This window comes from Rhodnius prolixus, unplaced genomic scaffold, assembly GCF_049639745.1.
Source record: "Rhodnius prolixus isolate KJV_2025 unplaced genomic scaffold, Rpr scaffold_11, whole genome shotgun sequence".
Lineage (NCBI taxonomy): Eukaryota > Metazoa > Arthropoda > Insecta > Hemiptera > Reduviidae > Rhodnius > Rhodnius prolixus.
Window position 1 is genome coordinate 7,256,872 of NW_027411625.1, and position 23,352 is coordinate 7,280,223.

At 28.9% G+C, this 23,352-nt stretch overlaps 1 protein-coding gene across 1 annotated transcript in view; it reads right to left on the bottom strand.

The window, feature by feature from the left end:
- Nucleotides 1-136: 136 nt before the first annotated feature.
- btv (dynein cytoplasmic heavy chain beethoven) overlaps nt 137-23,352 on the bottom strand; it is a 74,025-nt gene continuing 50,809 nt past the window's right edge. The window contains exons 54-77 of the mRNA XM_074138013.1: nt 14,532-14,709; nt 13,696-13,910; nt 12,693-12,926; nt 11,678-11,887; nt 11,350-11,563; nt 10,721-10,821; nt 10,048-10,198; nt 9,828-9,964; nt 9,296-9,381; nt 8,897-9,060; nt 8,404-8,562; nt 7,547-7,786; nt 6,801-6,944; nt 6,284-6,403; nt 5,344-5,536; nt 4,867-5,021; nt 4,384-4,623; nt 4,046-4,277; nt 3,465-3,661; nt 3,150-3,371; nt 2,036-2,242; nt 1,063-1,256; nt 692-893; nt 137-412 (exon numbers count right to left, since the gene is read on the bottom strand). Of these exons, the coding sequence (XP_073994114.1) occupies nt 260-412; nt 692-893; nt 1,063-1,256; nt 2,036-2,242; nt 3,150-3,371; nt 3,465-3,661; nt 4,046-4,277; nt 4,384-4,623; nt 4,867-5,021; nt 5,344-5,536; nt 6,284-6,403; nt 6,801-6,944; nt 7,547-7,786; nt 8,404-8,562; nt 8,897-9,060; nt 9,296-9,381; nt 9,828-9,964; nt 10,048-10,198; nt 10,721-10,821; nt 11,350-11,563; nt 11,678-11,887; nt 12,693-12,926; nt 13,696-13,910; nt 14,532-14,709 (4,348 nt within the window). The 3' untranslated portion in view covers nt 137-259. The remainder of the gene's footprint in view (nt 413-691; nt 894-1,062; nt 1,257-2,035; nt 2,243-3,149; nt 3,372-3,464; nt 3,662-4,045; nt 4,278-4,383; nt 4,624-4,866; nt 5,022-5,343; nt 5,537-6,283; nt 6,404-6,800; nt 6,945-7,546; nt 7,787-8,403; nt 8,563-8,896; nt 9,061-9,295; nt 9,382-9,827; nt 9,965-10,047; nt 10,199-10,720; nt 10,822-11,349; nt 11,564-11,677; nt 11,888-12,692; nt 12,927-13,695; nt 13,911-14,531; nt 14,710-23,352) is intronic.

The following is a 23,352-nucleotide window of genomic DNA, read 5'->3' on the forward strand; positions in this document are numbered from 1 at the left end:
GAAGGATCGATGGTAAAATTAAATTAAGAAATTTTAATAGGGAACATAATAGACAAGTAAAAATATACAAAAATAAAATTCAAGTCTAAAGATGAAAAGACTCACTTTGAATTTCAGTTGAGTAAAAACTAATAACTGTCAATAATTAAATTTAATTTTATAATACACAACTTACGGAGTTATTTTCAAAATTAACAGTAGCAAAAATAGAAACACATATCAATAAATATATTCTGTTAATTGTTGAGTTCAGATTTCTTTATAGACTAATATAGAACGCTGTGCCAGTCTGAATCCAATGATGTCTTTCACTGTAAGGGCAATTCATCGGGAGTTCCGCCACTGAGTGTGTTCTCTCAGCTGTAGCATAGAGCGGTATGGCTATTTGGTATGTTTCCTCGGACAATGCTTCCTAAAACAAAATAAAATAATATATAAGCGGAATACTTGTTATACTAGCCCTGTAAACTTTGGAGTGGCAATTTAAAGTGAACCCTAATCTTCGAACTTCTCAGAACTTGCTTAAAAATTATTATTAAATCTTAATATGGAACAGATCGTGTCCAACAATAAAATAAACTTTATCTGTTCAATATCACCTTATTATATCAAACGATAATGTATTACTGCCATGGTAAAAATCACATACTATTTCAAAAACAAAAATTCAGCAAAAATTTTGGCTGTTTACCTTAGGTTTCCACATAAGAACCAAATGATCTGTAAAAAATGAAGTTGGAGAATTTTCCGATGTTGGCTGTAATGTACCATTTTCGAGAATGGCTCCTTCTAATTGTAGTCCTGGGATTACTACAGATCCTTTACTAAGGCAGCCTTCTGTTGAACCCCACATTACTTTTAAATTTAAATCTCCTATTTGAGTTGTGGTATATCTGAAGTATTAATAAATTTTTAATTAAATACAGTATGAGCGAAAAAATTGTCATTTTTTTCAAGTTTTATAATTATTATTGTCTTCTAGATTCTAATTAATTAATATAACTTGACAGTAAATAAAAAGGAAAAAAAAAATAAATAAATAAAACAGCGAACAATATAAACCTGGCCGCTTGTTGACGTAGAGCCGTAAGAAACTTGTCTACATTAAAAATATGTGCCAAATCAATAGCTTCATTTTCCACATTTTTCCACTCATTGTACAACAACTGTACTCTAATTGCTTTGGCCATGATGCTTTCAAGATAGAATTTTGGGCTTTTCTGTTCACTCCAAACTTTTTCCCATTCATCTGGTATCTAAACAAATTCATTGAATAAAATTTGGCAACATTCCCTCACAAAAAGTTAGCGTGTGTTTTCATGGATAATGTTTGTGCTCTACACTTTCTAAGCGAAGAAAACAAAATGTCTTAAGTTGCTGTTTGACGTAAACTGCTAGATAGATAAAGTCGTGCACCAGTTTGAAATGATGCTATGTCAGGGGTCGGCAACCTATTTTAAGTAGAGAGCCATTTCTCCTTAAATAATTTTAATAAATCTTACCAAGAGCCGCAAGGATGATAGAGTGTAAACAACTCTGTAGATCACTTGTATTCACAAATTATTATTTTATGATATTCAATAACATTTAAATGTTTTTTATATTTATTTTCACATATTGCAAAGTAAATAAACAAATAAATAATAACTAAACCTGTGTTTGAATGAAAATGGCGGCAGTCCTATATATTACGTAATGTATTTTAATAGAATTCTATTCAATTTCAAACCTATCACATTTAAAATTCTTTGTGAAAAAATATCTTCATTTAAATAAATGAAATTTGCATTTGTTTCAATAAAATTGAAATATACAATTTATTTTGGACAGGCTGAAGAGCCACAAAATTTGGATAAAAGAGCCACACGCGGCTCGCGAGCCGCGGGTTGCCGACCCCTGTGCTATGTTGTTTCATTCCTACTGTTTTTAATATTGCCGCTAAATCTGTTGCAGCTATGTAACAAGTAATTCTTACCTAGCGAATATTTGTTCCACCAATTTACTTAGTATTTATAGATTTAATATCATAACATACCTTCTGATAGAGAAGTGAATTTGCTATATTTTCAACATCTTGAGTCATGAATGAACCTGTTTTTAGAGCTTTACTAATATTAGCTAAATCTTTATGAATCATTGAAACTAATGAAACAACAAATGATAATTCCAGACTGAAAAATGAAGCTATCGGACATTGTTCTTCTGTTGCATCTGGACTAGAAGAGTAAATCAATCCTACGCCCTGGAATTTAAAAAAAATGTAGTGTAAAAATTTTCACAGGATTTGTTCTTACTGTAATTATTGAAATGTTAAACTCTTTAATAATACTGGATGTTTCTGAAGTTTTAACATTAACTAAGCAGCTGGTTGTGTCTAAATTATAGATAAATTACACTTTCACGTAAGTAAAAGTGATTAGATACTCTGTCTTACAGAGACGGCTACAAATTTAGAAATACGTTTCCCATTAATTTATTGCTCACACATTTCCCAATAAATGGGTTTTCCTTATATAGCCAAATGAAATCGACTGATTAAAAAGTACAAACAGTTAGCAAGCTAGCTTTAATGAAATTTCTTGGAGCAAATTCAGTGAAAAATTAAAAATTAAATTTTTATTTATCCAAATTGGATAAAATGATTGGATGGTCCAATTCTTCTTAATATTGTTTAGATGCTGTATTGTACTGATATGCCACTAGGATGCTTGAGTTTAAGTAATGTGTACACTTTAGACAGCGTCAATTTCGTTTACTCTGGAATCTTGGATCAAATATCAAAATAGACAGTAAATTTTGCGCCAATTTGAGCAACTGAATGTGTTCATCTTAATGTAGGCGACTGCTTCTGATCTGTAATCCTGACGACCAGAAATTGGGATTTTATATTTACTCTTCTTAGGAGGTTCTTACAGATTACTGTTGGGTGAAGGACATTGTTGTCTGTAAGAAGGTGAAGGACATTGTGAGAGGACACCTTTCAATAGGCCGGCAATGGTGCAATGAATAAAAGCGGATTTCTCTGCTCTATACAGCTCCATCTAGGCTAAAGTGGCACTGAAATACCAGGTCTACTGACACACCTACTAAATATCCCACTTCAAACATTTTCAGTATTTAAAATGGAAGAATACAAACAATAGATTTACCTGGTTAAGTTTTTTCCAAATTTTGAATAAAGGCACCATAACTTGAGCATACTTCTTCATACCACCAGATTGGTCAACAGCTAAAGCACTATTTAAAATTTTTAACTGTTCTGTTGTTGTTGAACTAGCAACACGTTCCCATATTCTATTCACATTTTTTGGTAAGCCAAAGTAATCAGGTTTATCATTATTTGGTAGTTGTTTAATCACATCTAAATGTGCCTAGAATTAAATAAGAGAAAGTATTAAATACAATAAATTGAAATATATACAAACATTTGTGTATTTTAATATAATTTACGCGAAATTGTTTACCGCAATATCGTTACTCTGTGGAGCTTTTATGTTAGCTACAATTGGACGATTATTCAAAATTATAACTTCTGGTGTAAAAAAGGTACGAAGATATGATGAAAGAACTCGAAGATCATAAATATTGTTGATACGGCCGCCATACACCGCTACTTCATATAGTCCATACAAATATTCCCAGTAAGAGGGTAAAATCTCTCCTACAAATAAAGAAAATAAACAATTATTCAACTATAATTATGTATTGTTGAAAATGATGAGCTTAGATATAAATATACAGTAATAATCCCGAATTTGGTCTTAAGACTCACACGACATAATTTAAATCTTACTTAATATTCCAATCAACTAACATTCTTCGAATCTGAACATTTTATTGTACTATTACAAAAATAGTTGGATAGTTTTTATCCGCAGTATACGAAAACAAATATATACAGAATAATTTTCGAAAAAGACTGGTTTCGGGTAAACATTATAATCAGAAATAAAAAGTATAATAACTGAACCAAAGTCCAGTCTAACTACTTTTCCTAGTTGAAAAATTCTGTTTACATATAAACAGATCTAATAAATACCATTACCTTTACTTAATATTTTCTTAAGCAAGACAGTTGCAACTATTAGATCTGTATCATTAAACTCGTAAAAACTAGTCCATCCCTGAGGAATGTAGGTTCTTCTTTCTTGAAGAGTAGCATGGATCCAAGCTAACACAAACATAGCACGCGAACCGTGCAAAGATTTTTCTAATTTATTATTAGTCGACCACTCGGCGTAGGTCCTTCCTAAATTTCTTTTTATTCCTGGAGGTGCCTGTAACATAAGAATAATCAATTAGATATCATAATTCCACTACTCTGAATAATTTCTGAAAGAAAAAAATCTAGCATGAAGTGGATCCTCTACTCTCACCACTAACCTCATAAGTAACCTTCATACAGGAACTAAGTAGAATAGGTGAAAAATTTTTATGCGGCTCTGAAGTTAACCACAGACGAAATTCTGCATGATGTGGTGGAAGATTTTGTAGATTCTTTTCCAAAACTGGCAACCAAGAAGTAATTAGATGAAGATTCTTCAATAATAACCATCCTCCTTTCTTCGACGCTTCAGTTAGACATTTCAGTATGTCTCCTTCTTGTCCTGGTCCCATAACCATCTGTTTCAAGATAAAGTTATAATTATGATTAATGGTGAAATAAAACTATTATTGGACGTAAATTAAAATCCAAGACAGGTGAAAATAGTTCAGCATGAACAAAATGTTTAGTTAAAAAAATAAAATAAAGGATAAACAAAAGGATATATAATTTTACATCCTTTATAACATTATAAAGGATAATGAATGATAAATGATAATATCTTTCGAAAGTGGGTGACACATAAATTTTTTCATTCTTACCTCTTTTATTTCTTTAACTTTCGAGTTTGCCATGGATATGATCTCTTTCGATGGATCGGTACCGGCCGATGTAATAATCAATATTGGCTCTGTAGAACTTGTTTCTGGATACAATTCGTTCAGCTGAGAACTTGTTGGCATTAGAAACTGAAGACCTGTTTAAGAAATATAGTTCTAAAAATATAAGTTAACAATAGATTGTATGTACATTAAATAATAGAAAATCTTTTTGTTAAAACATGGAATTTCGTATCTACCGTCTCGCCCGAAATAATGCAGTTTAGGTGAATAAAATCAGGCTTTTTTTTTTTTTTTTTTTTTTAAATGCAGAAATTCCATGGACCTTAAAACCTACCATTATACCTTTGAGTATCAAGACGATATCATACGCATTATTAATCTTTAAGCTCTCCTCCACTCTTGTAAGATTAAACAATTAGTTAACTAAAATGAAAATTTTTACACACAATAACATACCTAAAGCTTCTAGAGTAAAATTAACCAAAGCCGAGTGTAATCTGTCCGGTCTAAGCACCTGAATAACCAGTACATACTGAAACTCCGTTAAATCACAATGTTCAGGTCGTAAAGGCAGTGAAGCATTCATAAATTTTTTCCACAAAATTTCTTCTTCTAATTTTAACTTTTCGAATAGTGATTTAGTTTGACTCTGTGTAAAAAAAAAAGAAGAGAAAAAGTTATAATTAAAACAGATTTACCTCAATTTTGAACAATAATGGGCCACTAATAAATAAATAAACTGTATAAAAATAATGTCCTAAATCATTTTTAAATTAAATCCCAGCAAGGGTAGGTTTTTTTGTTTCCTGTTCTCCAAGGTGACCTTTTTTATGTGAAAACTTTCTTTAAATGGAGGAATTTTTAGTGTTTTAATAGCCTTTAAAGGTGTAAAGTTTGGAAATTTTACGATGTAATGTGTAATGAAGCAATAGTTAAGAGGTGAACTAGTAACATAAACAAAAATATTGTAATTATTCAAGTGATTAATACGTGGCGTTTTGCTGTTTAATTTGACAAGCCCCTGAGGTAGCGACTTTACTGGCCAAAGGCTAAGGATTTGATTCGTTCTATTAATATAAACCCATCCACTTTATTATTATTATTTATTATTATTATTAACGTAAGGTTTGTGAAAGAATGTTTTACACAATTCTTGCAATGCATTGTTTTCATTTTAGCAGTAAAAATGCTACGAAGTACATATCTAACCAAACCGAAGTTGGAAAAATTGTTAACATTTTAGTTTTTGTGTTAAAAATTATCCATATTTATAGTTCTCAAAATTCTATCTTTGTACAATTCTTTTCATTATAATAAGTCAAAATAAAGGCGTTGAATTGAGTTCAGCATGCCAGAACATGTAAAATTGTTCTACTTACTACAAATTTCGACTTACTCTTAATATTAACAGCTGTGGTAGCTTTTCTTTATCAATCCATTTTGGAAACGACTCATTGTTAATATTTTCATCATTGCCACTGTCATCCGTTGAAAGTCCTTGAAATACTTCCCATTCCTATGAATTCATTTTGCATAATAACTTCATAATATTACAAAATAAGTGTTCTAAATATATGGGAACCAATTTGGAGGAGACCTAGGGAAAGGTTTGCTACATACATTTTTACTCCTATTAGTTAGTTTGGAAAAGCCTACATAATGTTGGGGGAAGCATTAGCTTCAAAATTTCTACAGAGGAATTAATGGCCCCTCAATCGATTGTTCTAGGAATACCTAGAAGAATGGCTTTCGATTAAAGCAAAGGAAAGAAACAACAAAGTATTAAAATTAAATCAAAAATTATAGATTTTTTTTTTTGTTTCAAATTAATTAAGAAATGTTAATGTGTCTGATTAATTATTTTTCAAGCAATAAGAATGTTTCAATAAGCTACTAAATGTATGAAAACTTACATTTCGTTGAAATAGATCAGGCTTGGTTTCATGCACAAGATGAAGAGCAAATGCTAGTCGATCTGATTTAAATAATGATCTTGAAATATAGTTATAAGTTAGATGGAGTAGTTTTTGGAATTTTATATTAATAGAATCATTTACCTGAAAAAAAGATGCATTTATTACTGGAAATCTGCATAACAACTAACATTTTACTTTATTTAATAAATTAATTTTTGTATTCAATAAATAGAGAAGAAAAGAATAATGTCAATTCCAGTCAATATTTTTCCATTTATGCCAAGCATTCGGCCTACCGACTAGGTGACATCTTCAGAGCTTCAATTGACAACTGCAATACTTTTTTTTACATTGTTATTGTAAGCTTGGTAAGTCTTCTGTCCTGTCTGCTTATGAACTTATGAGTTAAAGCTAAAAATCACCATCTGAGAACCTCACCGAGTCATAAGGTTAAAATATTACCTAATATTTTAATGACTGACTATAATTATTTTACTTTATACTTTTAAAGAGATCAGGTTGTCTGTATTATTATTTATGTAAATATTTTATATTCTCTGAATAAATCTCATCAAGAAAGTAATTGCGTAGTACCTTTCACAAAAGAAAAGTAATAAATAAATAAAAGTAATGCATTTACTTCTTAAACCAAACTAAATAACCCCCCAAAAAATGTTGGTGCATACACAAAACATATTCCTTAAAATAAGTACAATTACAAAACTAACAAAAAGGTTACTCACATGAGAAGATGACAAAGATTTCTGATATAATTTTATAAATGTGGATACAGACAAATGATACATATTATTCAATTTAGATAATGTTGTGCATGCAAAGAATAATGTTGCTCCATATTCAGCTAGTGGCTGATATTTGACATATTCTTTACTTAAATCTTTTTTTATTGCATAGGATTCTTCTAAAGACTTAGCTATAGCCTCGCTACTCTCTTTAGTTTCTGTCAATGAAGATAACAACTCCTAAAAATGGATAAATTAAACTTTAGATAAAGATTACTTGAATTAAAATTAAGATTACTTAATTGACTTTTTTTTTTCTTCTTCAATGTTTTATTTTTGATTAGTTAAACCAGTGTTTATTCAAAACACAAAGGTGAAATAAAACAAAACAAAATTCTAGTTTTGAAAGTTATTAGATCTAAAAGACCAACACTAAACTGATGAGAATTCAAAACTTAAAAGGAGAATATTAGAAACCAAAAATATTTTTTCTAAATAAATATATTTTCTAAATTATTAGCGTCCATAAAAAATAATTGCATTTTAGCTAATTCCTATTTCATTTTCCACCTTTCATTTGATCGAACCTCAAAATACAATAAAAGGAAATAAATGGGTCCTTTAAAGAGCCTTTTTTTAAAATTTAAGTCGCTTCAAAAACTGCAGTTTTTCTTGGTGTTGGTGGAATACTATTGAATTGAATTATACCCGAACTTCTCTCACAAAAATGGTGAATTTCTTTCTAGCTTCCAGGTCCTCTTTGTGAGCATTATCATTAAATTTTATCCCAGAAACTAATTTCTCTTATAAAAATGATCCCTCACTAAAACAAAAATGAGTATTATAAAATACCTTACCTTATTTTGAAGAATGTCACCTTGAGAGTTAGCTAATTCAATTAAAACTTTCTCTTGAAGAAAATGAAGTTTAGATTTTAATTTTTCCTCTTCATTCAACAGTTCCACTCTGCGTTCTTCTAGTTTAGGTTTCTCTACTTTCAAAGCAATACCAAGAAGCTGAAACAGAACCGAGTGCACGTTTTGGTCTAGTAAAACAGGTGGTTTTTAGTTAATGAATTTAACTATTAATTGTATGAATTTTGTTCTTCTACTTTAATTATTATTACCTAATACCACAGTTCAACTAAAAAACTGGTATTATTACATAAATATTTATATATTTTTTTGTCAATTTCCTTTTCATTAAATATTTATCGTAAAGTGTATAATTTTTGTTTAAATGAGACTCTGTTATTGATGTTTATAGAGAGAATATGTATCTTCCTTTAACAGAGACACCTAATCTAGTGAAAGTGGGTAATAAATAATATTGAGATCGGCTATCGTTTACCTGTTGTGTCAATCCTTCTTCAGTTGAGTCAAAATTTAAAGTAGGAAATGGTGTTCTCATTTTATAAAGGCGAATCAAGCTCATATCTCTGGTTGCCAGGAATATTTTAAAATCAGAATTATAATCAACTAGTTTATGACCAATATGAACAGTTACACGTGGACCTGAAAAATTAACATATAAGGTTTAATAATGTTAAACACTAGTGTTCAACTCCTTAATATTTTTACAATCTATTCAAAGGATCTTAGATAAGCAGGATGTAAATGAAAATCAAACAAATTTGGTTTAAATTTAACTCCAACATTGGTAGGGTTTCTATAATTCCGAGTCAGAAGATAAATATTGGTTTTTTGAAAGTAAAACATTACGGATTAATCAACTAGGTATAGCACTTACCTTGGTAGATGAAATTCTGCTTCAATACAGGCATGAGCACAGGGTTTAAAGTCTGCATATCTTCTACAATCAACGTTTTACCAAACCTGTAATAGAAAAAGAAAATAAACACAACATCTGCTTACTCCTTATAATAGAATTGTCACTTTTTCAAATTACATTTGTTGAGATGATCTTTTAAATATCCCGAACATACAAAACTTGTTCCTTGGTGAGAAGATCTATAATTCTACATAAACTGATACGTTAACACATTTCTTTTCTAATTAATAAACTGAAAATTTTTTTTGTTTAATGTTTAATTATTTAAAATGAAATAATTTCGTCCAAAATTAATAAAAATACTAATAGAATAATATACAATACAAAGCAAACCTTGTATTCATGGTTAACAAACCAATTATGGAAAAGTAATAGTTAATGGGAGATAGTTCCAAGCTAGTCACCAGTAAATTTAATAATCACCACAAGCCCAAAATGCTAGCCGGCCACAGATATAAAATGGAATTAGTTCAATTATAAACATTCTTACCTTACGGCCATCTCTAAAACATTATAGAATTTTGGATTATGTTCAGCAATTATCTCCATATTATCATTCTTGAAATGTTCTCTTAACCAAGTCACAGCAATAGAAGATGGATCAAAAATTAATGGTGAAATCTTTGTCTGAAATTACAATAAAATAAATAAAGGTTTTCTGCTTGCTCTACCAGCTATTTTGAATTTTAACTCAATAGAATCATGCTTACATATATTGTGATAATGCCATTCTCTCTGGATAGCTCGTCATTCGGCAGTCCTTCGGAATTCCAATGAAGTAGTTCTCTATCAGAACTAAGGAAACTAGTTAATGAAAACTTAGAATGATCTACAAATGTTTGCCATTTCTTCAAAGCTGTCCTTAAAATGAAATAATTTTGTAACATAAATCCATAACTTAAGCAAATGAATAATATTTATATTTCTTCATTGCAATTAGTTTACATTTCTCATCTATGGATTGTATTCTATTGACTTTGACATACTTAATAACAGAGATCTCACTTTGAACGACCGTATTGAAATTTTTATTGAAAAACCTGTTCAAACTTAAGTCTTTTCAAATTCATGAAACAGGGAAGTTAAAATGAATCATTAAAAGATTCTTTCCTTGCTTTATTATAGTTTACAAATTTTTAATAGCTAATCATAAATTGACTGATCACTCTGACAACTTCCAAACAAATATTATCACATATATAGAAAGTGAATTATTCTTTAAAGATTTCTTTATTTATCATATAATACTCACTTTTAATCTCTATTAATTAACTACTGTTTATAATAATTTAATATTTGATACTCGAATTTTCAATAAATAAACTACACTTTAAAACTGAATCCACACAAAGATTAGTGTAAATAATGCAAAAGGCTACTTACTGTCTTCTTTGTTCTGATACAGTCGGCAAATATGTAATAAAAGCTGCAGATAAAATGCAATTTTTTGGTAAATCTTCCCAAGTTGAAGACAGTTCTGACATCTGAAATATAAGCAAAGCCCAATAAGCTATTAATAGATACAGCAGTTTTAACACCTTGAATACCTTCGTGTTTGTTCTTTGCACAGCAAGAAAATGAGCAACTATCAATGCCATTAGGTGTCAAAGAATGGTTTGCAACATTGTCTAAGCTAGAGGCGAATTTTTTTGATGCATCTAGTTAAATATCTAGAGCAATGAACAGAATCATGAAATAATTACATCATCATTAAAGCCCTGTGTGATGGTTAATCCTGAGTCAAGGTTTTGGGAGTATCAAGGCTAAGTGGAATCAACGAAGGAGGTACCTTTTTTTGGAGTGAAGACAAGTAGACAATCTGTTAATGAAAGGAACTTCCTAGCTACCGCATTACGTGCATTAGACTCAGTGAAAATATGCACTCGTTTATAAGTTTTCAGAAATGGCTTACAGCTTCTGAAGAAGCCCCAGGTATTTGATGACAACATCTTCTGACTACCAAAACTAACCCATTATCCATCACGTTAAACTAATAATAGCAAAAAACTTACTTGTTTGATCCAAATATTGTATTCATCGTATAATTTGTCAACAAGTTGTGCTGCAGCTTGGATTGTATGATGAGCTTCGGCCAGATGCAGTTCAATCGCCGTCGCTTCTTTGGTACATTGGCCAAGTTCATTTTTTAATGAAGCAACGATTGAATCAACACTCTGTAAGTCTGAACCTAGTTGCGTCATCTGTGCTGATGTTACTTTAAGATTTCTGTAAACAAAATTTGTCTACTTATAAACAATAAATTTTTATTTATAAATTCATAAATTTGACAAAAATTGCTTCTTAGTATAATTGAATGATAATCATATGAAGAGTAAATACCTTTCCAGCTTGTTCTGTTCCCTTTCAAGTGGTTTAATTTTCTGTAAAACTATGGAGTATTGTACATTTGCTTTCACCCAAGCAGCAAGCGGTGCGGCTGCTACCGATGCCCTCTTAGCCGTCCGGCTGTCAAATGAATCTTTTTGTTTCAGCAATAATTGTTCAACGGAGATCCGATTCTCTTCGGTTATTTGACTGGCATCAAAATATCTGCAAAAATTCGTATATATATTAGAAAAATTGCCGGATATACTATTGTCTTACAGCAACAGGTCTGTTTTGTCTTATTTCTCAGTGTAGAATGGTTTGCGGTTGAGAATTATTTTTTTTTATTAGATTTAAACACTTCCTAAAAATTAGACAAAACATTATTTAGGTTTTATCTAATTATTCTATTTAATTTGAGCAAAAAAGTATAATGTAAAACCATAAATTCCAACCAGGTGAGTGTCCACTTTCATCGAAACTCAGAAATCAATATTTTGGCGAAAGTTTCCTTAATAGATATGAAATTATACAATTTTTAAATTACAAGGTTTTGTGGGGGGCCTGGAAAATAAAGTATAAATGAATTTCGGAGCTTGATTAGCATTTTTCTTAACATCTTTATATAATACTATTATTAAAAAGTATTTGTATATTGTTTTGTCTCAGATGCTGATTTATGCTGGGATATTTATTTCCATTTTTAGGTAAATATTTTCTATTTTTTGTTTTTATTTAAATGATTCATGTGAAACCTTTTTATTTTGTTTATATATTTTTTTCATGTAATTTTACATTATTTTATATATATTTCTTTCTTTTTGTTATTTGCACTAAAAAGGAAAAAGTAAACTGTGTCAATGGCTATTGCCATACCATACTACATTTTTTGTTCAGTTTTCACTTAAATTTTATTTTGATTATATTCTTCTGCTGTTTATATATTCAAATTAATGTGTTATTACAATTACTTAGTTCCAACTAAAGAATGCAAGTAGTTTTACAAGCAATATTCTAGCGACATACTCACTTAATATCTTCCTTGACACCTCTTTTTGATAAAAATGTTTTCATACTGTTCCAGGATGTATCTTGAATACCCATCAATCGTAGTACACCTTCTAAAATATCTCTAATAACTTTCGGCGGTGCTCTTAGTGATCTAATTTCTGACAGTGCCTCTGGTTTAATATCTCCAACTGCTGCTCTTGCTTCTTCCATTAGAGGTTCAATTTCTGCTAATTCTTTATCTATTTCTAATTTTCTTATTGAACAAACAAAAACAAAAATGCAAATTTTTAGGTAAATTTTATTTTTTAAAAGTATATGAAGAAAATGGATTCCTTGTTTGATTTGTTTTTTTGAATATTATCTACCTAAATGTTATGTGATTAAAATAAGTTCTACTTTAAAAAGCAATCAAAAAATAAAATGAAGAATATTGTAAAACATTTGTTAAAATTAAACATAAAAGTAATCACAATATAGAAGATGGGTGTATAAAAATGGTCATTCCTAAAACAAAAACAATTCCATATACGAGTAATAAGTACACTCTCTGAATATTCATTTTTTTCGTCTTTTTTATTATAGATCAGTTCAAATTAATAATTGAATAAAATTGGAACATTAAAATGAAGTAGGAAAATAAAATTCCTGACCTTAACCGTTCCTATTACCAAATTTTGTTTGTTTGTTTAGTAACGTTAAATTGTATATTGAGAGGAGTGTATGCTAACGATAACTAATAACCGAGCAGAAAAGTAATAATATTCAATTACCTAAGGAAGTTTTAAAGTAAGCAAAGTCAAATAACCGCCTATTTTATCAGGCAGAGTTTAACGCCCAACTACCAATTATTGTCGCGGACGGGGGCAGATGTTCATACTTTACAATAAACAATTTTTTTTCTAACAAATAAAAAGTAGTCTCATACGCGGGATTTGAACCGGTGACCTCCTACACACAAAGCCAAATTCTTGACCACTAGACCAGCGCCCGCACCTTTATTTCAACAATATCTTAACAATTACCTTGCCTGCAGAATCTTCTTCTCTTCTTCTATCTTTATTTGAACTTCCTCTAATTCATTTTTATGTAAATTTGCGTTGGCCATTGTTGCGCTTAGTTTATCAAGCACTTCTTGGCTGGCCTTCTTTTTCTCATCAAGCAATGCTTTCTGTTTACTAGCATTAGCCTTCAAATTCGTGACTACGTCATGAGCTTCAGTTATTTTAGCAACACCCGCCTGTAAAACAGTGCATCCCCAAATAAGACTACCAGTTTTAAGTATTGTATGGGGATAGACAAAAATAATAATTAAATTTTTTGTGATAAGCTTTTATGTAAATCTGAAGTATATGTCGTTTTTTAAAAAAAAAAAATCGATGGAACAATTTTAGAGAAAAATCACTTAATTCGAATTGCACTTCCAGCTGCACCCTTGGGTATCACAAGTGACTATATTCAACGATTCAAAGACTTATTGAGATTTTTTACCTTACTCCCAGAGACACGCAGTTTAAATGCTAAATCACTGATTTTGTTTTAAGGGCCTCCACTTTAATTTCAAATAAAAACTTAATTTATACAATTTGAAAATATTGCAATAACTATTTGCTGTTACTTAGATCAGTAATTTAGGTAAAAATATCAAATGACGAATAGTTTCACAGTTTTTCCTTTCTATTTTATTAAGAAAGTTTCGATTCGCACGTTTTTATACAGGAAAGCCACAATTCCGTTTTTCCTAGAATTTCTCAGGAAGCAATCTTCAGCATAGATCAGGGATAGGTACAAACCTAGGCATTTTTCAATCTTTTTTGCTTTCAAACACAATATTAGAATAGTTAAACATTTAGAACAATACCTGTAATCTTTCTTTCCTTTCAGAAATTGCTGCTTCTTTCTCTTTAAATATACTTATGTATAATTTGATAAAATTAAAGTAAGACGATGGCGTTACATTCGCTATAAATAGTGCATCTTGATGGATCAATTTAAATTTATCTATTAATTCATAGTGTTTTCCATTTTCTTCGCAAAGACTGCAAATATTGTCAAAGAAATTAAATAAAATAAATAGAAAGCGAATGAGAAAAATAAGTATTCACATGTAAATAGTAAACAATGAAATATATGTGTTAAAACTGTCCGGTTTTAAAGGTTAAATTTTAGAGATATTCTAATTCCTCCAACATTCAATCGAGTATACCTCTTTTAGTATTTATCAGATTTCAATGATTTTTTTACCAAAATGTAGAGAAAAGTTAGCTGTATAAGAACTATAAATAGCAATGTTCTAATGTTGATAGTTCATGAGATATTCGAGATTGAATTTTGGACGTTTGACAATTCGTTTTGAATTACGTTCAAATTTCAAACGTTTAAATCTCTTTTAGTATTTATCAGATTTCGATGAATTCTTTACCGAATTGTAGAGAATACTTAGCTCTATAACTGGTACAAATTGCCATGTTCTATTGACAATAGTTAAGGAGATATTGAAGGTTTAATTTTTGAGATATTCTAATTCGTTCAAATTTCAATCGAGTATAACTCTTTTCGTTTTTATCAGATTTCAATGATTTCTTAACCGAAATATAGAGAATAGTTAGCTGTATAAGTACTATAAATGGCAATGTTCTACTGATGATAGTTCATGAGATATTTAAGATTAAATTTTGTAAGTTTTACAATTCGTTTTGAATTACGTTCAAATTTCAAATGTTTATATCTGTTTTAGTATTTATCAGATTTCGATGAATTCTTTACCGAATTGTAGAGAATACTTAGCTCTAAAACTGGTTCAAATTGCCATGTTCTATTGACAATAGTTAAGGAGATATTGAAGGTTTAATTTTTGAGATATTCTAATTCGTTCAAATTTCAATCGAGTATAACTCTTTTCGTTTTTATCAGATTTCAATGATTTCTTAACCGAAATATAGAGAATAGTTAGCTGTATAAGTACTATAAATGGCAATGTTCTACTGATGATAGTTCATGAGATATTTAAGATTAAATTTTGTAAGTTTTACAATTCGTTTTGAATTACGTTCAAATTTCAAATGTTTATATCTGTTTTAGTATTTATCAGATTTCGATGAATTCTTTACCGAATTGTAGAGAATACTTAGCTCTAAAACTGGTACAAATTGCCATGTTCTATTGACAATAGTTAAGGAGATATTGAAGGTTTAATTTTTGAGATATTCTAATTCGTTCAAATTTCAATCGAGTATAACTCTTTTCGTTTTTATCAGATTTCAATGATTTCTTAACCGAAATATAGAGAATAGTTAGCTGTATAATTACTATAAATGGCAATGTTCTACTGATGATAGTTCATGAGATATTTAAGATTAAATTTTGTAAGTTTTACAATTCGTTTTGAATTACGTTCAAATTTCAAATGTTTATATCTGTTTTAGTATTTATCAGATTTCGATGAATTCTTTACCGAATTGTAGAGAATACTTAGCTCTAAAACTGGTACAAATTGCCATGTTCTATTGACAATAGTTAAGGAGATATTGAACATTTAATTTTTGAGATATTCTAATTCGTTCAAATTTCAATCCAGTATAACTCTTTTCGTTTTTATCAGATTTCAATGATTTCTTAACCGAAATATAGAGAATAGTTAGCTGTATAAGTACTATAAATGGCAATGTTCTACTGATGATAGTTCATGAGATATTTGAGATTAAATTTTGTAAGTTTTACAATTTGTTTTGAATTACGTTCAAAATTCAAATGTTTATATCTGTTTTAGTATTTATCAGATTTCGATGAATTCTTTACCGAATTGTAGAGAATACTTAGCTCTAAAACTGGTACAAATTGCCATGTTCTATTGACAATAGTTAAGGAGATATTGAAGATTTAATTTTTGAGATATTCTAATTCGTTCAAAATTCAATCGAGTATAACTCTTTTCGTTTTTATCAGATTTCAATGATTTCTTTACCGAAATATAGAGAATAGTTAGCTGTATATGTACTATAAATGGCAATGTTTTACTGATGATAGTTCATGAGATATTTGAGATTAAATTTTGTAAGTTTTACAATTCGTTTTGAATTACGTTCAAATTTCAAATGTTTATATCTGTTCTAGTATTTATCAGATTTCGATGAATTCTTTACCGAATTGTAGAGAATACTTAGCTCTAAAACTGGTAGAAATTGCCATGTTCCATTGACAATAGTTAAGGAGATATTCAAGATTTAATTTTTGAGATATTCTAATTCGTTCAAATTTCAATCGAGTATAACTCATTTCGTTTTTATCAGATTTCTATGATTTCTTTACCGAAATATAGAGTATAGTTAGCTGTATAAGTACTATAAATGGCAATGTTCTACTGATGATAGTTCATGAGATATTTGAGATTAAATTTTGTAAGTTTTACAATTCGTTTTGAATTACGATCAAATTTCAAACGTTTATATCTGTTTTAGTATTTATCAGATTTCGATGTATTCTTTACCGAATTGTAGAGAATACTTAGCTCTATAACTGGTACAAATTGCCATGTTCTATTGACAATAGTTAAGGATATATTGAAGGTTTAATTTTTGAGATATTCTAATTCGTTCAAATTTCAATCGAGTATAACTCATTTCGTTTTTATCAGATTTCAATGATTTCTTAACCGAAATATAGAGAATAGTTAGCTGTATATGTACTATAAATGGCAATGTTTTACTGATGATAGTTCATGAGATATTTGAGATTAAATTTTGTAAGTTTTACAATTCGTTTTGAATTACGTTCAAATTTCAAATGTTTATATCTGTTCTAGTATTTATCAGATTTCGATGAATTCTTTACCGAATTGTAGAGAATACTTAGCTCTAAAACTGGTAGAAATTGCCATGTTCTATTGACAATAGTTAAGGAGATATTCAAGATTTAATTTTTGAGATATTCTAATTCGTTCAAATTTCAATCGAGTATAACTCATTTCGTTTTTATCAGATTTCTATGATTTCCTTACCAAAATATAGAGAATAGTTAGCAGTATAGGTGCTATAAATGGCAATGTTTTAATGATGATAGTTTGTGAGAAATTCGAGATTAAATTTTGGACGTTTTACAATTCGTTTTGAATTACGTTAAAATTTCAAAAGTTTATATCTCTTTTAGTATTTATCAGATTTCGATGAATTCTTTACCGAATTGTAGAAAATACTTAGCTCTAAAACTGGAACAAATTGCCATGTTCTACTGACAATAGTTAAGGAGATATTGAAGGTTTAATTTTTGAGATATTCTAATTCGTTCAAATTTCAATCGAGTATAATTCTTTTAGTTTTTATCAGATTTCAATGATTTCTTTACCGAAATATAGAGAATAGTTAGCTGTATAGGTGCTATAAATGGCAATGTTTTAATGATGATAGTTTGTGAGAAATTCGAAATTAAATTTTGGACGTTTTACAATTCGTTTTGAATTACGATCAAATTTCGAACGTTTATATCTGTTTTAGTATTTATCAGATTTCGATGTATTCTTTACCGAATTGTAGAGAATACTTAGCTCTATAACTGGTACAAATTGCCATGTTCTATTGACAATAGTTAAGGATATATTGAAGGTTTAATTTTTGAGATATTCTAATTCGTTCAAATTTCAATCGAATATAACTCATTTCGTTTTTATCAGATTTCAATGATTTCTTAACCGAAATATAGAGAATAGTTAGCTGTATATGTACTATAAATGGCAATGTTTTACTGATGATAGTTCATGAGATATTTGAGATTAAATTTTGTAAGTTTTACAATTCGTTTTGAATTACGTTCAAATTTCAAATGTTTATATCTGTTCTAGTATTTATCAGATTTCGATGAATTCATTACCGAATTGTAGAGAATACTTAGCACTAAAACTGGTAGAAATTGCCATGTTCTATTGACAATAGTTAAGGAGATATTCAAGGTTTAATTTTTGAGATATTCTAATTCGTTCAAATTTCAATCGAGTATAATTCTTTTAGTTTTTATCAGATTTCAATGATTTCTTTACCGAAATATAGAGAATAGTTAGCTGTATAGGTGCTATAAATGGCAATGTTTTAATGATGATAGTTTGTGAGAAATTCGAAATTAAATTTTGGACGTTTTACAATTCGTTTTGAATTACGATCAAATTTCAAACGTTTATATCTGTTTTAGTATTTATCAGATTTTGATGAATTCTTTACCGAATTGTAGAGAATACTTAGCTCTATAACTGGTACAAATTGCCATGTTCTATTGACAATAGTTAAGGATATATTGAAGGTTTAATTTTTGAGATATTCTAATTCGTTCAAATTTCAATCGAGTATAACTCATTTCGTTTTTATCAGATTTCAATGATTTCTTTACCGAAATATAGAGTATAGTTAGCTGTATAAGTACTATAAATGGCAATGTTCTACTGATGATAGTTCGTGAGTAATTCGAGATTAAATTTTGAACGTTTTACAATACGTTTTGAATTACGATCAAATTTCAAACGTTTATATCTCTTTTAGTATTTATCAGATTTCGATGAATTCTTTACCGAATTGTAGAGAATACTTAGCTCTAAAACTGGTACAAATTGCCATGTTCTATTGACAATAGTTAAGGAGATATTGAAGATTTAATTTTTGAGATATTCTAATTCGTTCAAAATTCAATCGAGTATAACTCTTTTCGTTTTTATCAGATTTCAATGATTTCTTTACCGAAATATAGAGAATAGTTAGCTGTATAGGTGCTATAAATGGCAATGTTTTAATGATGATAGTTCGTGAGATATTCGAGATTAAATTTTGGACGTTTTGCAATTCGTTTTGAATTATGTTCAAATTTCAAACGTTTAGATCTCTTTTAGTATTTATCAGATTTCGATGAATTCTTTACCGAATTGTAGAGAATACATAGCTTTATAACTGGTACAAATTGCCATGTTCTATTGACAATACTTAAGGAGATATTGAAGATTTAATTTTTGAGATATTCTAATTCGTTCAAATTTCAATCGAGTATAACTCACTTCGTTTTTATCAGATTTCAATGATTTCTTTACAGAAATATAGAGAAAAGTTAGCTGTATAGGTGCTATAAATGGCAATGTTTTAATCATGATAGTTCGTGAGTAATTCGAGATTAAATTTTGAATGTTTTACACTTCGTTTCGAATTACGTTAAAATTTCAAAAGTTTATATCTCTTTTAGTATTTATCAGATTTCGATGAATTCTTTACCGAATTGTAGAGAATACTTAGCTCTATAACTGGTTCAAATTGCCATGTTCTATTGACAATAGTTAAGGAGATATTGAAGGTTTAATTTTTGAGATATTCTAATTCGTTCAAATTTCAATCTAGTATAACTCTTTTAGTTTTTATCAGATTTCAATGATTTCCTTACCGAAATATAGAGAATAGTTAGCTGTATAGGTGCTATAAATGGCAATGTTTTAATGATGATAGTTTGTGAGAAATTCGAGATTAAATTTTGAACGTTTTACGATTCGATTTGAATTCCGTTCAAATTTCAAATGTTTATATCTGTTTTAGTATTTATCAGATTTCGATGAATTCTTTACCGAATTGTAGAGAATACTTAGCTTTATAACTGGTACAAATTGCCATGTTCTATTGACAATAGTTAAGGAGATATTGAAGGTTTAATTTTTGAGATATTCTAATTCGTTCAAATTTCAATCGAATATTACTCTTTTAATTTTTATCAGATTTCAATGATTTCTTTACTGAATTATAGAGAAAAGTTAGCTGCATAAGTACAATAAATGGCAATGTTATAATGATGATAGTTCGTGAGATATTCGAGATTAAATTTTGGACGTTTTACACTTTGTTTCGAATTACGTTAAAATTTCAAAAGTTTAGATCTCTTTTAGTATTTATCAGATTTCGATGAATTCTTTACCGAATCGTAGAGAATACTTAGCTCTATAACTGGTACAAATTGCTATGTTCTATTGACAATAGTTAAGGAGATATTGAAGGATAAATTTTTGAGATATTCTAATTTGTTCAAATTTCAATCGAATATAACTCTTTTAATTTTTATCAGATTTCAAGGATTTTTTTACCGAAATATAGAGAATAGTTAGCTGTATAGGTGCTATAAATGGCAATGTTTTAATGATGATAGTTCGTGAGATATTCGAGATTAAATTTTGGACGTTTTGCAATTCGTTTTGAATTATGTTCAAATTTCAAACGTTTAGATCTCTTTTAGTATTTATCAGATTTCGATGAATTCTTTACCGAATTGTAGAGAATACATAGCTTTATAACTGGTACAAATTGCCATGTTCTATTGACAATACTTAAGGAGATATTGAAGATTTAATTTTTGAGATATTCTAATTCGTTCAAATTTCAATCGAGTATAACTCACTTCGTTTTTATCAGATTTCAATGATTTCTTTACAGAAATATAGAGAAAAGTTAGCTGTATAGGTGCTATAAATGGCAATGTTTTAATCATGATAGTTCGTGAGTAATTCGAGATTAAATTTTGAATGTTTTACACTTCGTTTCGAATTACGTTAAAATTTCAAAAGTTTATATCTCTTTTAGTATTTATCAGATTTCGATGAATTCTTTACCGAATTGTAGAGAATACTTAGCTCTATAACTGGTTCAAATTGCCATGTTCTATTGACAATAGTTAAGGAGATATTGAAGGTTTAATTTTTGAGATATTCTAATTCGTTCAAATTTCAATCTAGTATAACTCTTTTAGTTTTTATCAGATTTCAATGATTTCTTTACCGAAATATAGAGAATAGTTAGCTGTATAGGTGCTATAAATGGCAATGTTTTAATGATGATAGTTTGTGAGAAATTCGAAATTAAATTTTGGACGTTTTACAATTCGTTTTGAATTACGATCAAATTTCAAACGTTTATATCTGTTTTAGTATTTATCAGATTTTGATGAATTCTTTACCGAATTGTAGAGAATACTTAGCTCTATAACTGGTACAAATTGCCATGTTCTATTGACAATAGTTAAGGATATATTGAAGGTTTAATTTTTGAGATATTCTAATTCGTTCAAATTTCAATCGAGTATAACTCATTTCGTTTTTATCAGATTTCAATGATTTCTTTACCGAAATATAGAGTATAGTTAGCTGTATAAGTACTATAAATGGCAATGTTCTACTGATGATAGTTCGTGAGTAATTCGAGATTAAATTTTGAACGTTTTACAATACGTTTTGAATTACGATCAAATTTCAAACGTTTATATCTCTTTTAGTATTTATCAGATTTCGATGAATTCTTTACCGAATTGTAGAGAATACTTAGCTCTAAAACTGGTACAAATTGCCATGTTCTATTGACAATAGTTAAGGAGATATTGAAGATTTAATTTTTGAGATATTCTAATTCGTTCAAAATTCAATCGAGTATAACTCTTTTCGTTTTTATCAGATTTCAATGATTTCTTTACCGAAATATAGAGAATAGTTAGCTGTATAGGTGCTATAAATGGCAATGTTTTAATGATGATAGTTCGTGAGATATTCGAGATTAAATTTTGGACGTTTTGCAATTCGTTTTGAATTATGTTCAAATTTCAAACGTTTAGATCTCTTTTAGTATTTATCAGATTTCGATGAATTCTTTACCGAATTGTAGAGAATACATAGCTTTATAACTGGTACAAATTGCCATGTTCTATTGACAATACTTAAGGAGATATTGAAGATTTAATTTTTGAGATATTCTAATTCGTTCAAATTTCAATCGAGTATAACTCACTTCGTTTTTATCAGATTTCAATGATTTCTTTACAGAAATATAGAGAAAAGTTAGCTGTATAGGTGCTATAAATGGCAATGTTTTAATCATGATAGTTCGTGAGTAATTCGAGATTAAATTTTGAATGTTTTACACTTCGTTTCGAATTACGTTAAAATTTCAAAAGTTTATATCTCTTTTAGTATTTATCAGATTTCGATGAATTCTTTACCGAATTGTAGAGAATACTTAGCTCTATAACTGGTTCAAATTGCCATGTTCTATTGACAATAGTTAAGGAGATATTGAAGGTTTAATTTTTGAGATATTCTAATTCGTTCAAATTTCAATCTAGTATAACTCTTTTAGTTTTTATCAGATTTCAATGATTTCCTTACCGAAATATAGAGAATAGTTAGCTGTATAGGTGCTATAAATGGCAATGTTTTAATGATGATAGTTTGTGAGAAATTCGAGATTAAATTTTGAACGTTTTACGATTCGATTTGAATTCCGTTCAAATTTCAAATGTTTATATCTGTTTTAGTATTTATCAGATTTCGATGAATTCTTTACCGAATTGTAGAGAATACTTAGCTTTATAACTGGTACAAATTGCCATGTTCTATTGACAATAGTTAAGGAGATATTGAAGGTTTAATTTTTGAGATATTCTAATTCGTTCAAATTTCAATCGAATATTACTCTTTTAATTTTTATCAGATTTCAATGATTTCTTTACTGAATTATAGAGAAAAGTTAGCTGCATAAGTACAATAAATGGCAATGTTATAATGATGATAGTTCGTGAGATATTCGAGATTAAATTTTGGACGTTTTACACTTTGTTTCGAATTACGTTAAAATTTCAAAAGTTTAGATCTCTTTTAGTATTTATCAGATTTCGATGAATTCTTTACCGAA